The 15249-nt window shown below is 36.8% G+C and overlaps 2 protein-coding genes across 3 annotated transcripts; one reads left to right on the top strand and one right to left on the bottom strand.

The window, feature by feature from the left end:
- Positions 1–551: 551 nt before the first annotated feature.
- LOC110863539 (protein arginine N-methyltransferase 5) lies at positions 552–3857 on the bottom strand. Its single transcript, XM_022112880.2, has 10 exons — positions 3572–3857; positions 3374–3495; positions 2927–3153; positions 2751–2848; positions 2530–2666; positions 2254–2426; positions 1949–2172; positions 1346–1848; positions 1070–1251; positions 552–991 (listed from the first exon to the last, which is right to left on the bottom strand). The coding sequence occupies exons 1-10, from the start codon at positions 3664–3666 to the stop codon at positions 836–838; spliced, it is 1917 nt and encodes a 638-aa protein (XP_021968572.1). The 5' UTR covers positions 3667–3857; the 3' UTR covers positions 552–835.
- Positions 3858–9393: 5536 nt separating this feature from the next.
- On the top strand, positions 9394–13865 carry LOC110855524. Of its 2 annotated transcripts, none has more exons than XM_022103931.2 (5): positions 9394–9778; positions 12109–12199; positions 12299–12390; positions 12474–13153; positions 13436–13865. In XM_022103931.2, the coding sequence occupies exons 2-5, from the start codon at positions 12150–12152 to the stop codon at positions 13580–13582; spliced, it is 969 nt and encodes a 322-aa protein (XP_021959623.1). In that variant the 5' UTR covers positions 9394–9778; positions 12109–12149; the 3' UTR covers positions 13583–13865. The 2 variants fall into 2 exon arrangements, with proteins under 2 accessions (XP_021959623.1, XP_021959631.1); XM_022103939.2 differs by lacking the exon at positions 9394–9778 and adding an exon at positions 11543–11896.
- Positions 13866–15249: the final 1384 nt, after the last annotated feature.

The raw sequence follows: 15249 nt of genomic DNA, 5'->3' as shown, positions 1-15249 counted from the left end.
GAGTTTTTAAGTAACAAGTGTAATTAAATCTGTCACAAATTATTACATTACACTAGTATTTCACACCATCATTGCTATCTTCGTCTTCGTCGTCTACATAATATTTATGAAGAGCAGGTTTCTTTCTAGGTTTTACAGGAGCGTCCGGTTGATTAGGATCTGGAGCTGGAGTATCATTTGTTGCAGGATCAATTGGAGCGTCCAAGTCAATGTCATCTGCGTCATCCTCCATATTCAAAATTATTTAGGGGTGGCAAAGTTTTATCTTTTGGTTTGGTTTTAATGCACTCTTTTAATAAATTATCATCCGTATAGATGAAATGTGTAAGGTAACTATCAAAATAGGTGTTTTTAGTAGATTTGCGAGATTTACGAAGTCATATTTTGCGAATCCCCTCAAGACACAAATTTTTTATCTTCGCAAGTTTACTGAATGAGTTGCGACGTGAAATAAGACGTTGTCGTGAGTACGCTCTGGTCTAATGTAAATTTGTATACTTAAAATGCCACCTACATGTGTATAAAATGTCAGAACAAAAACCAATGCGACGTTTTTTTGCAAAATCGGCAGTCTATTTATTATAAGACTTTAAGAAAGCATATCATTTCACATTAATACATTATTCATGCTCTGTAGTTCATTAACAAATTACGACAAGATCACAGGCAGTCTAAAACGTGTATATGCTTAATTCCAATTAAAACAGGACTATAATCGGTATGAAGTAAAGCTGATCTTCTCACAATTAACTTTGTATACTCAATTTGTAAAAAATTGTAAAGTAAAATTATAGTTACGGAAGAATGTTTCGAAAATTCTCATTTCCAATGTGTATTATACTTTTGATATTGTGTATGACCTGCCATTAGGATTATGGATTGCAACTGAACGAGGGGAAGAAATAGTCCACTCGTACCAAACTGAACTTTTACTTGCACATCTCCAGAAATGAGCTTTAATATTTTGTCCTTTACCAATATCAATAGGATCCTAGAGAGAGGAAAACAAAATGTAACGAGAAAAATTTCGATATTTTATTCAATTAAATAATTTCCACTTCGAACTTACCCTCAGTGGAAAGAAAATGGGAAACCAGCTAAACATCCCTTTAGAAAATGAAGATGGCAGAATGCTCATAATTATATCCCCGTAAAGTTTGCATTCAAAATAACCACCGAATCCATGTACGATACATTCTTCTTGAGAGCGGAAATTCAGCACCGTGTAACGTTCATTTGTTTCGTTTATGTCTAAATTTGATAAAATGTGACATTAAAGTTCGTTTAAGTTTCACCATTAAGTAAATCCAAGAATTGAACAAGCAGTAAAATTTTTTAGTCAAACCTTCTTTGGGGTGAACGAATGAAAAAACCAACTTGGGTGTATCGATAGTGTACCGCGTTTTCATATGCACTACGTATGGCGTTTCAAAGTTGCTGTACATATTCTTGAAAAGATCTCTCATTTTTCGGACTTCGGTGTATAACTTTGAGGACATTACTGGAGCAATGTAGCTATCGTATGACTGTGGAATCATCACTCCTCCAGCTTTTAGGAATTTCTGAGCACCATCCAAGCACTCGGGCGATAGTTCGTTATCTCCAAATGATCCCAGCAGTTCAGAAACGATTATGTCTGCCTTCTCGGGTGCTTTCCAATCTCTCATATCCACATTAACTACGGTTACTTCTCCGCACCATTCTCGCTCATTTAGATGAAGCAATGTATTCGCTGCATTAGTGTTTTTCTCAATTGCATATACTTTTATCCTTCGGTCGGCTCGTTTTGCCGCCCTGAATGAACTTCGGACCAGCGGACCTCGACCAGCTCCGACCACCATCAATGTTCTAATACAAACAAAGAAGCAAACATTTGAGAATCAATTAAATTAGTTTTACAAACTATCGCTAAATAATTAGAAATATGTTTTTAATGCATAGCACGTACATTATTCTGGACTCTTTTTCTTCGTCTGGTACCATATCCAGCAAGGCCGCATGAACTGCATCAGTATACAGTTCATACTTTACTGGATCCTTTTCAAACACTTCATATGTGTGAGATTCAAGATTATCTTGGAGTGGTTGCAAAGGACACTGCAAATAATCTTCATATCCTGAAGTATATTGAATGCCGCTATACTCGTCTCTTCCAAATATGTCGGGATCAAACTGCATACAAAATATGTCGACATTGATATTAACTTAACAAAAAACTTTTTCAAAGGAATTAATACAATATTTGACATTTACCGGTGAACATTGAATAAAGTCAATATACTGATGATATGGTGTAAGATTGGCTGACGAATCAAGACCCTTCGGATCAAAGATAGCTTGTGCTCCCAGTTCCATAAACTGCTTCACAACAAGTTGGTGTCTCTTATTCATTACAGGATACCCTTTTGAGTTAGAAATGAAGCATTCTAAAAAAAACAAGGCACTTTTAAATAATATTGATGTGTTCAGCCATATTTAGTTTAAATATGGTTTGAATAAAATATCAATTGTAATTTATTAAGAGCGTACGAGGGGAAATGTAGATACATTTGACCTGTTCTCCCATCCAACGTCGAATTATTGTTTCATTAGGCAAATTCACTGATAACGCAAGCGTTGGGAATATTTTAGGTTCATGATTACATAGACTTCGAAATCTGTTCCACCTGTTTGGTAAGTAAATCAAGCATTTAAACAACTACTCCTCTACCTGGTTAATGTTCTAAACAATTCTAGCCCTATGTACTTACACCATCCAAGAACTTTCTTCAGGGACAGAAGCATCGTCACCCTCATTGATCCAGCTTTCATCTTCATCCGCGAACTCTAAGGGTATTTTCACCCAAAACTATAAAGAGTTTATGATTTTGTAAATTGATATTACACATGTGCATAAAGAATATACGAGTAATCTGTGAATACTTACATGTTGAGACAATGTACCAGCCGAAGCAAACGCATGCACGATTTTTGCCAAATTAATGTAATTCGTGTTCATTTTCAATTCTACAACCACACATGGCAGCGATACATGATGTGTAAATTCAATTTCGCGATGTAAAAGTTGTCTGGCTCGGTGAGCAAGCACTTCATCCTCTCCTTCAAGATAATGGTTGACATCAGTCAAAATCCCGACAATTGAAGAACACCATTCTGAAAGCAAGTAAGAAATGCATGATCAAGATAAATAATGACTATTGGCACAGGCTATAAAACATGTATTCAAATCTCCAGCCCTGGTTTAGCTGAAACACATTTATCTCGTTTAGTAAAACTTTTCAATTATTAAAAACCCTTGGCCTAATAATCATGCAAATGTGACACAGCTAAACCGGGGCTGAAGACTAACTAATGTATTGTATTAGATTGTCACCATTGCTTGACATAGCCAGATCAAACCATGAAAATGGTTCCTTTGGCGATTCGCCATGACCCTCAATAGCACTTTGCACATAAGCTTCATTCAAAATTGGTCCGATGCAGATAAAACTAAATCTGCAGAAACAAAAATTCACAAAATTAAAACAATTGCAACCTATTAATGAAGGATGTCAATGATTAAACTACTTGCCCTTGACTCCTCGCTGACGTTAACGCATCGGTAACACCATCAGATTTTCGAAGTAGCAGACCAATTGCCCTTCGTCTGCTGTTTGTTGTCGACATTTTTATTTGTTGCAACAATTACTTGGAATATATCTTAAAACAGTTGCAATTCCAATAAAATTTCAAAGTGCAGATAGCTTAATTGTTTCAGTTTATTTTGTGAGATGAGATCTGTCGTAAAGCTATTACCACAACCCAGCCACTAGTGCCAGTGCTTGATTGAAATAATTGTTGCACGAGGAAAATGCTGAAAAGCCGACTACCGTGCGCGATGAAACCGCCAAGGAAATTGAGAGCTTTCTGCCAGCGAAATTGGACACACAAGGTGGCACAAGTAGCCGCTTTGCCAAATATAGTTCATCAGACATTCGCAATTTTCTCATTATTACCTCGTCTCATCTCAACCAAGTGAAAGTATTTGCATAGTCCAAAACTTGTCTCAATCCACACTATTGGATGTACCAACAATGGTGCTTTAAATAGCAGAGTAAAAAAAATCGTTCGACTATGACGTATATTATATTTGAAACTTGATCCTGTACTGTGTGGCCACATGTTTTCGAATAGACAGAACAGAGCAACTGTTTCTCCAAGATAATAGCTAATAAAGAATGCATGTTTTGAGTCCAAACGCACCGAGTTAGTTGAAGATGTAAATTTCATGTCCTTGGACGTTGGCCAGAAGTGACATGCACGGCACGGTCGGTATTTATTATTAGAGAGGAAGCTCTAAATTTAGTTAATCACACAAAGCAATTGAATCCAGTTTATAGAATCAGCATGCAGCTAGTTCTCTTTTGTTGTTGTAAGTACGTGGTGCTATAATCTCACGTCTTTGGGCTGGTCGGCCTACTCTGTATTCATTCAATCGACCGGATCGTACATTCTAATTGTCTAATTTTTACATGTACGTCAAGCTTAAAATTCAAGTCGGATTTTTTTAGAAACAGACATGATTGTAATCCTGAGATTTATAAGATTACAGAACTACCCGAGCTATACATAAGCCCTCTACTTCTCCGATAAAATGGTTCAAAATGGTTTCACAATCAAATTGTGAAATTATATGCATGATATCGTGATCAGTGAATTAAATGTGGTGAATGAATAAAGTTTAATTCGCAATAGTCGTCACTTCGGTCTGAGTGTAGTATTTCTCTTGAATCTCTATATGCAAATTCAGAATGGGTTCTGTTTCATTGACGTGTCCCACATCACATGTCCAAAATTCTGGCTACCAAAATGCCACATTTCACGCATCCTTTGCAAATTGAGTTAATGTACGTGGTGTATGTAGTATAATGCCAAATTGAATTTCTTTAGCGTGTCTGTTACATGTCGCGTGTACAATATGCGCTAATTAAATGGATACCCTATGTACTACATACAGTCAATGGAAAAAGTATTGGCAACCCCCACGCCAGCTAAATAAAATTGGCTATAACCATGGAATGCATCATACAATTGGCATGAAAATTTGTACCCATTTAGCAAATATAATGTAGTTTTCGATTATAATCATGATTTATTAATTAAAATTAGATAAACACAGTTTTTAAATAATTTGCTGGAAAATTTGCAAAATTTACCCGCAAAAAGTATTGGCAACCCTTAACTTAAAAAATCATAAATCAAAGAAACGCCAATTTTATTATGACAAACTGCTTCTAGTATTACGTAGCACCTCCCCTCGACGCAATACGAGCAAAAATACGTCGTGGAATTGATTCAACAAGTTTCTTTATAACGCTTTTTGATCTGGATGCCCATACTTCCTTCGAACTTTTGACAAGCTCGTTTTTCGAAGAGTGGTTTCTCACCAGTCCCTCTTTTCTCAATCCGGACAATCAGAATCACATCGGGAGACTGTGCAATCAACGAAAGAATCTTAACCTTTTCAATCTCCAAAACCTTGCATCGTTAAATTGGCTACATGTTTGGGGTCACTGAATTTTCGGAATATAAAATTCTTTAATAGGTCAGATTTTTATCAAATAATATCAAATTATCGTTTAGAATGATTATTTGGACCTCATTGGTCATTATTCCATCGATAATGACCAGCTACCTACGCCACGACCTAGTCATTTAACCCCAAACCATAATCGCTCCTCTTCTGTGTTTAGCTGTCATAGGAACATATTCGTTTTTGTGAACCTATTATGGCATCCGCCAGACTTGAACCATTCAATTGGCTCCGAATAAGTAAAATATGCCTATGTCAGACCAGCAGAACCTTTTTCATTCATTGGAAGTCTATTCATGGTGGTATTTAGTCCATTCCAATTTATTGGGTTGGTTCGTTTTGGTGACCCTCGCGTCAGTCGGGCTTCTGGACCCTGGAACCCCATGGCATGATTTTTGATTGATCACAATATTGCATGATATGTTGACCCCACAGTTGGTTCTCAAATTCAACATGGTTTTGGGAGCTGAAGTCTTCCGATCTCGAGTGATAATTTGCTTGATTCATCAGTGGCTCGTGGGCGTAGGTGACTTTTTCCTTTCGCACCATGGAAAAGTAGAAACTGAGATTGTCATTTTATATTTCTTGGCTACGTTTTCAATAGTAAATATGGAAAAGTATGTTTTCTCTTTGAATTTTCGATAAGAAAGCTTTTTTGTGAAAGAGACATGATTATTTCTCCCGGCGCCAATACAGCTCGTTTGGTGTCGCCATTTTGGCTCCAGACAACACAACTGTAGACTTAAAATGTCGCTAACGTCATATTTGGTCACCTTATTAACTTACCGTAATGAAATGTGGTAGCTGATTAAGAAAATTGTTTCGCGTAATTAATTTGGCCACATGTTGTCAATACTTTTTGCGGGTAAATTTTGCAAATTTTCCAACAAATTATTTAAAAACTGTGTTTATCTAATTTTAATCAATAACAAATGACTATAATCGAAAACTACATTATATTTTCTAAAGGCGTACAAATTTTCATGCCAATTGTATAATGCATTCCAACGTTACAGCCAATTTTATTTAGCTGGCGTGGGGGTTGCCAATACTTTTTCCATTGACTGTACATATAATAAGTATGGATGTACAATATGTATCATGTACTTTCACCACCGCTCCACAAGTTAATTTTATTTCACGAATTCGTAAATGTCATCGCATTTAAAATTAAATGAAGTAAACTCTGTTACATTTACATATATATGTAGTTTGGCTGGCTAAACGTAACTTACTGTTGAATATTATATGTATGTACATACATATAATCAACAATTAGCGGACGTACAAATTAACATAAGCTTAGGATGATCTATTATGTACGAAGCTGCTTTCGCTCGTAGCTCAGCAAGGAGCGAAATAAATCGAAATTTACCAGCGAACAAACAATTCACAAAAAACCGTACTAGTCGTACTTCGTATTGACAGGGTATACGAAATGACGAAATGACGAAATGTGTGGGTGGTCATATTCAGCAAGAGTTAGTTAAGAAAAAATGATACCAGTTAGCAGATCACTCAGTTGGAACAGAATGGCACATTTTTCACCCAATAATGCTTAGAAGAAGAATGTGAGGCGTTGAGGAGGTTAGTCGAGATTGCGACGGTCCATTAGCCCAGTTTTTACACTACTTTTCCTTTATGTTATGCTAATGGAGGTTTCTGCCTGAAATTGCAGTTAATAAATGACATAATGGAGGCATCCGGGTCATATACAGTCGTACTCCGTAATCGTTGGATGACAGCGGAACTTTCTCCCCCTTAACAGCACTAAAGCTGCCGCAACTCAACACTCACTCATCATCCGCCATTATCACATTAAAATATAATGGTCATGGTCACTTTCGCCAGCAGCATCATCATCATAGACAATAGTGTCCTCTCCTTTGTGTGTTTTTGCATAACAGTGTATATTTATTTAGCCTCGCATGTTCTCATTCACCCAGTTTGGCTACTACCCTGTCCATTGTATGAGCACATCTGGTTGTTCATGTAGATGAGATTTTTATTTTATTTCTTCACACATAAATCCATAATATCTTCCATCTTCCATAATATCCATCTTCCACATAAATCGTGCCAAGAAAATATTCAAACAGGAACAGATTAAATTATCGCTTTCCTGTCGGAAAATTGGATTGTATATTGATTGATTACATGGTAATTTTATTCCCTCAGTACAGTGCATGAACCTTGCCATGAAATTTACAAATTTGCAATCATTGCACTGGTCTTGGTCCATTCGAAACATCGGGTCTGATAATTCCGAGTCCGACAACAAGGCTTTATTTTTAGAGTATTAGGGAAAGGTGTGATTGCATAACGGTTCAGCCCAGGCAAGTAGATATGTAAATACAGAAATGTAATGGAGTAAACTTTATCCCAATAATATGTTATTCAATCAATTACATAAGGTTCAAGATACTTGAAAGTGGATTTGCAAACATGCAAAATAGTTTACACAATTCCATTCAATTTTAAAACTTTATCGAAATTTATTCAATGATCACTTGAAATTATCCAACTGTCAACTGCATACGTACTGTATGCTATGATATGCAAAAAATATGTATGTGCATACATGAAATATTACTTTTGACAACATTTTGGCACGCTACCTTCGCCCGTTATGCACTCATAAATATAAATTGCAGGATTCGAAAAACGAAGAAATCAAGCCAAATAAAAGCAGCCATATACGATTGACATGAACCAGAGAAACACCCGACATAATGTGATTATGGGACTAAAATCATAACAAGCAGTTAGGCGAAAGGTTTCTTATGCTTCTATTTTATTGGATTGGTTTGTGAATTTGTGGAATATGTAGATGACTAAAATATTTATGAGATGTCAATGTAAGCTGAGAGTGTATTTGCGGCCATAAGTTTGGAAGGAAACAACAACAAGCAATAATAAGCACTGTACATTGAAATCCACATTCAAACAGTCAAAGCTTATGCATTTCTTTTATGCAACTGTTAACACTATATTGCTTCTCTTCTGGTATAAATAAATGGTCATGAAGATGCCATCGGGCATAACAAGAGGAGTGGAAAGCACCAAATAATATACGGTCTCAGACTGAGGATGAGCATAACTAAAAGTTTGTAGTATCAGAAAACGGTTACTTGCTTACTTGTACGAATAAGAATTGCATATATTTACTACACCCATACATGCAACTCAAATACGAGATTGCAAAATCACTCGCACTCACTCTGGAAAAGAAAATTTGCTTATAACGAATGTTGTCGTACATTGAAATTTTGTAGCATATGTACGTATGCATGGGCAATTCAAACCTTTATCCTGGCAGCAAAATACACTTATTTCATTCCGAATCATGCATGTACTTGCTCTACATATAGGCATCATAACCAAAATAGCTTCTGTCTACTCTAATCAGCAAGGAGCTAGCTGCACATGTACGTTATAAGAGATTCGTTGTTGTAAAAGAATTCAAAAAATGGAATAGAGCAATGTATTATTTTACAGGCGATGGCAAATAAAATGGAACTTATGATAAACTTGTAATATTTGTAATTGCTAAATTAACTATTAATTAAGAGGTTGTGAAAATTATGCAAAAAGTGATTCTGTATGAACATGTGAAATAGTCTGTAGTAAATTTCTAGCTTATGGGTTTATTCTGCAAAGCAATATATGTATGCATTGCATAGTATATATTTATATACGATTACGATACGACTGATAATCCTCCCATCCATATCCGTCCCCCGAAACCCGGATTTGAACCGAGGGCATGCGACTATCTATGCGAGTAAATGTGAAGATAAGCAGAGTCGACACACTTTCCCGTTTTTCTAAACAGTCTTAAAATCTTTAATCTTTTCTTTGACTTGAACTCTCGTCAAGTTCCTCAATTCCATTCACCAGCGTTTTCGCCGTCTCGAAAATTAAACACGAAGAAGAAAATTAAAACCCCTTCATTTCATTTCTACGTGAATTCAAATACTTATTCAAATCATAGTTCAGATTTTTTTCAACGCCAGGTGATAAGCTTGGCGAGCTTTTTCTCGAATTATAAGGAATATAAGTAAATAGTTTTTTTCGCTTTTTGCTGAACGGTGATAGTGGATAAATAGGTAGACGTGGACGTTTTTTCGTAACTTGGTTTCGTGTAATTTGGTCTGAACGAGATTCACTGTTGGTAGTGTAATTTAATGTTGTGTTTGAGATAAGGTACGCTATTTTCTTTCCTTCTTTGTTTAATTTAAATTGAACTGCATTTCATTCATGAGTGTCACAGTGAGGGGGACGAATGTATTATGCAGCCATGTTTGTATTCCACTCCTCCGTTTGTACATATTTCTGTATCATGGGCTTGTGTTTCCAACTGCTTTCACCTTTGGATTTGCGTCAATGTATTTCTCGTGTAATGTTTTAAATTGCTTTTCCTCCCTTTAATGTCTTGGATTACTGGGAGCTGAACCTTGAATATGACACATTTACTTTGTGCGAGAGGTTGTAAATTGACAGTGCTATCCTGTGAATTTGATTTAATTCTATTTACTTTTGTTATGCACAAAACAGAAAAGTCAAAGAGATTAATCGAACTCGCTGGCCAAATGATTTTCAGAATACACATTTCCTCTTGCATAATTTACTTGTCTTCCTTCAAGGCAACATTTATTACCTTTATTTACCAGGCCATGGATTTTACACTTGACCGAATATATATCCTGAGGAAAGGATTTGGATGCTATGAGGATTATGCTTATCGTCGTTGAAGATGCAAAAGGCCCCACCGGAGCTTTTGTCCTTTGCATCTCTCCCGTGTTACTGTCCATGTTGAAGGCATAGGAAATGCAACGGCCAACAAATCCGGCTGGCCCTTTTGCATTTTCAACGACGATATGTCGTTCAAATTTCTGCAAGTATTGATCTCATGGGAGTGAATTTCCATGAAGTTTCCAAATTCACCAAAGAAAATAGTGCTAATATGTGGACTTTCAATAAAGCAGAGTTTCAAGCACATGTACACATTGGGGATGCATATATGCAGGAATCTCTCTCCCCGGAAATTGGCTGCTAGAGATCAGTAAAAACCAAATCAGTCAATAGGTCACATCTATTGGAGATGTTTCAACAAAAGTTAACGAACCGACTTAATTGCCGGTCGTTTTTAGGATAGTTCTTTTCTTTAAGAATAGGTATTGTACATAAGATGGATATCTTACTCATACAGACGTTGCATAGAACCGCGTGTTGCCGTCGTCTCTCGGATATTTGTTTTCACATTGTATCCCATCCTTTCTCATAGATTGTGTTTTCTTGCTTTGTGCCCATTAGCCGGTTGTCTTATTAGCAATATGCGCAGGTACATACAACCTACGGCCTTGCAAGTTGCAAGATCTTATCAGCTAAAAAATAACGATGTTTCAATACATACTATATGCATACGATAATAAATACAAAGATGTTGGCAGTTCTGCCGGACTTGAACCAAAGGGTTGTTGAAATGAATCATTGACAACGTATTGGCAGGTACGTAATACGTATCTACATTATCGCATGCATACCATTGCAGACACGGGTTGGGTGCTTCTTCTGAAAATGAACTAATCTGAAATCATCTTGCATCGAGTGTCTGCTCTGTCGCCCAACATTTTTACGATGATTTCCCTGCAAACGGGTGAGGGCGAGGACCGAGAGTCTAATAAGGACCATTGCACGATTTACATAGTTAGTTGGTGGGTGCTCGAATGCGGAGAGTGGCCTGGCTGGCGCTGGATAAGAAGGAGATACCCGATTTTCGGATAGGGAGCAGACTACGTTTTTTTTTGTTGGTTTACATTCATGGGATGAGACAAAGTCAAGAAGAAGTCGTTGCTTATTTTCGCACTTGCATAGTGAAATTTTTAGAGTCTTGGCATGATTTGAACTCTCCTCGTCATGCTTGGATGATGCGAACCTTTCCGTCGTCCTAGGAGGCACATTTATCTCCTTCTCGTCATCCCCGCACCATTCCTGCCTTCCTTCCTTATCCGACCCAATCCTATATATTCTGTGTGCGAAAGCAGCTGTCTCCATTTCCAGTTAGTGCTGCTAGATTAACTTAATTTATTAAAGGAATAGATGAAAGTGGGCCTTCAAAAAGCAAAATGTTTTGACTTCATCAATCGCAAACGTGAAATGCACACGGCAATGCAACCAGAAAGAATGAAATCCTTTTTAGGATTAAGGTTGGAAACGAATTGGTTAAAGTGTCGTGGCTTCGGGCGGCTTGCATGTGAAATGGGCTGGAAATAGAAACTTTTCTACATTATGCATCTCCGTGCATTGAAACAGGAAGCGACGGTAATTTAAGAGTCACCAAAGGTGTAATGCTTTTGGATCCAATTTAAACAGCAGAATTGCGATTGCATAAAAGTTGATTGGAATTTTATCGAGGTCAATTACCATAACGTGGCATTACATAAAGTTTCTACTCACAAGACATAATAAAAAGAACAAACAAGCGAACAATGACGTTATCAAATTTTATATAAAATGATTTTTTTTGCATACAGGTCCGTCCATCGTGTAAAAAGTAAAATAAAATAATTTCAAAATGTCAAAGTGGAGAAGGCCAGCAACCAAAACCTACGACTACAATTATAAGTAAGCTGACTTTTTGTTATTTAATGCATAATTTTATTATTGCTGAATAATATGCAATACATGTCTCATTGTAATAAAAAATAATAATGAAAACTTTAGACTGGGGGAACACTATTACAAGCCTCAGCTCGATTACTTAGAAACCAGGAAAGGCCGAGCGAAATCGCCACCTACGGCCAAGACTTTTGCAGGTAACGCTTTTTACCATTTGCTAATTGATATTTGACTCATGTAATACATTTAGCGTTAATTTCAAATGGTATCATTTTTGCAGAAAGATTTGCAGAAGATCCGATTTATGGTAATTACAACGGTCCAAATCTGCGCCGAGGATATGGAGGAGATGTTTCTGGAGAAGGCAATATTCTTGGAATGTCAAAGTTTGGCTCCATGGATGATCTTGGGGCTTCAAGCAGTCGACGACAGCAACTGTTGTCAGACTTGAACTCGCTCAGGGCACCTTCGACGCCACGTCTGGTTGTGGGCGACCGGTTGTTGGACTCGGTTGGCGTTCAAGAGGGAAAACTCTCACAACCTCTGGCATTGACCTCGACCCTGTTATCTTCGGCCAAACTGCAATCCTCGTCTGATGCGATGGAGCAATCGTCATCCGCCTCCACGAGGAGAAGGATGGTTGGATTCGCTTCGCAGTCTGCGGGGGCTGATATGGTGTCAGAGGATCCTTTCAAAAGTAGAATCAGCGCAAAGCTGGAGGCTGCAAGAAAACAGGCGGATGAAATGATGGATGACATGAGTTCGGAATCGTCAGTGTCACGTTTCCGAGCTCGTCTCCAGGCACGCAAAGAAGAGCAATTGAATAGACGAGAACAGGTTGCAAACAGCTTTGGGTTCACGGATGACGATGACGACACTGCTGCAATCCGTTCACGGGTAGCGGCGATTGGAGAACGAGCACGACAAAGACTTGCTCAACTGGATGATGATTATCCAGAGGTATGTAAATATGCTACGAATGCGGTATACTTATCATAAATAACTTTTAATGGTACACAATAAATTAAGAATCAACAATATTATTCTTTCTGTAAAACCTTTAAGTTATGAGGGTTAAGTTATGTACATGCTCGTCATAAATTAAATCCATTCACTGATGCATTTAGTCTCATCTGAAAATTTGTTTAAATGAAAAACTTTACTATGTGGCACATATTATATGCTAATAAGAATGTGGCAATCTTATTTATTCTTTTTTAATTTTGTCATTTTAAAATTTAGATTCAAATCGGATCTTCCCTGGCGTCACGACGAGCTGCTACGAACGCAGCGTCTTCATTTGCAGACGACGAAGATAATTCAAAGCTTTCTTCAAGGACAGTAAAAATAAGTAAAAGATCAGTAAGAGCTACTTACGACGTGGAGTAATACATTTTTCTGTAGTTTAATTATATCATCATCATCTAATTAAGATTCTTTGTTTGCACTCTTCTGTAAATTCTTATTTGCAATCTTTATGCTGCTTATTTCCCTTAATTATGTCCTCCCATTTCGAGACATTTACTTGTCTAACGTCGTATTCAATTCAGACATGTGTGCTTTTGACATTTATCTAAAAGTTTACACATGAAATATGAATAGACAACCTGATAATTCTTGTAAATGTTCCTTATTATGAATAAATTGAAAAATACAGCCTTATCTGGCTTAATTTTGTGTCTGGGTGAAAGTACGATCGAAACATACGGACATATATAAATTGTCTAATTAATTTAAAAGCAATTTTACATGTTATTTAATATTTGTCAATATTCATACACATAACTTGTGTAATACACACTTATTATTATGGAAGACTCATGCACACTAAAATTTCAGATTGAAAAGGAGTTCTGGATTTGGAAACGCATTTGGTACATGCACTCATGCCATGAACTTCGTAGGTATAATCCTGTACATGTATATCTCGGATACTTATTTGATATGGTTGTAAGTGGGACAGAAAATGGGTTTGGACGATTGCCGATATTCAAAAAATCCAATTATCGTTATCGCAAATTTTATCGTACCTTTCACCGGTACTACACCCGGGTGAACTTCAGCACCATAGACCACCAATACTCAGGCTCATCCCTGTTAACCATTAAATTGAGAGGATTGTTTGCACTGGTAATCAGTAGATGTGCCAAGTGCCACAAGGAGAAGATTTGCACCAAAAAATCACCTTCCACGTCAAGGTTGGTGCTGAAATTTTTCATGGATAATCCAACCAGCCAACCGATGCATTAGTTATGATTGTTTGGCTACCATTTAAACTCATAATTCTTGAACTCTGTTATTGTTCACTGCCAAAAAAATAAATCGAATTCCTGTCAGCACAATCCATCCTACTTAATTTTGGATAGTTACAAAATTTGTATTGAAGGATGACCTAAATAAAAAACCGCATCCGAACAAATCGCATCTTTTCCTGTACATATGATCGATCCTAACCACTCGAAAACCATGCTTGCGTGCATTACACATCCCTAATCCTTAATCTTTGTCTATATAGAGGACATGGATATGATCATTTAGTTGTAACACCATATATTTCGAAGAAGTATGGTTATATGTAAGTACAAAAATAATTGACGCATACATAATGAATTATGCCGGTTTAGTATTCATTCCTTGCTTTTCTTGAGGTTAAAAATTCTGGATTAAGAGATTTTTAGTCTCACAAGATTCGAAAGTTGCATGATATCAACCGACATGCATACAATTTCTCAACTGTTTATGTTTACATTGGAAAAGAAGAAACATGAGCAAGACAAAGTGGAAATATTACATATTTAATACGATACGACGACGACCAAGCAAAGTGGGAATTATGTATGTAGAATTATGTCTGCCAGTACAGATAGAAAATAAACAGAACTACTTGAAATAATCGTAATGTTTCTACAAATAATTAGGATAAGCCTTTCTGCATTTGCTTAATAAAATCCTCGTTTCCGGAATAAGAGAAGTTTCTACTTTAACAAGTAGTACTAACAATAGGGTCTCCCAAGTTTGTAAAAAAGATCTGAAAAAGCGAAAAGCTAAAAAATCTG

The sequence above is a fragment of the Folsomia candida genome, unplaced genomic scaffold (assembly GCF_002217175.1).
Source record: "Folsomia candida strain VU population unplaced genomic scaffold, ASM221717v1 Fcan01_Sc001, whole genome shotgun sequence".
NCBI classification, from domain to species: domain Eukaryota; kingdom Metazoa; phylum Arthropoda; class Collembola; order Entomobryomorpha; family Isotomidae; genus Folsomia; species Folsomia candida.
This window is presented reverse-complemented; position numbering and strand designations above follow the sequence as displayed.

Bases quoted from the DNA above. Each gene is read 5' to 3' on its own strand.
- LOC110855524 (XM_022103931.2), top strand. From the start codon at position 12,150: ATGTCAAAGTGGAGAAGGCCAGCAACCAAAACCTACGACTACAATTAT. The intron at 12,391-12,473 runs GTAACGCTTTTT...TCATTTTTGCAG, and splicing joins TACGGCCAAGACTTTTGCAG to AAAGATTTGCAGAAGATCCG. The intron at 13,154-13,435 runs GTATGTAAATAT...TTTAAAATTTAG, and splicing joins TGGATGATGATTATCCAGAG to ATTCAAATCGGATCTTCCCT.
- LOC110863539 (XM_022112880.2), bottom strand. From the start codon at position 3,666: ATGTCGACAACAAACAGCAGACGAAGGGCAATTGGTCTGCTACTTCGA. The intron at 3,496-3,571 runs GCAAGTAGTTTA...TTGTTTCTGCAG, and splicing joins ACGTCAGCGAGGAGTCAAGG to ATTTAGTTTTATCTGCATCG. The intron at 992-1,069 runs GTAAGTTCGAAG...TCCTCTCTCTAG, and splicing joins CCATTTTCTTTCCACTGAGG to GATCCTATTGATATTGGTAA.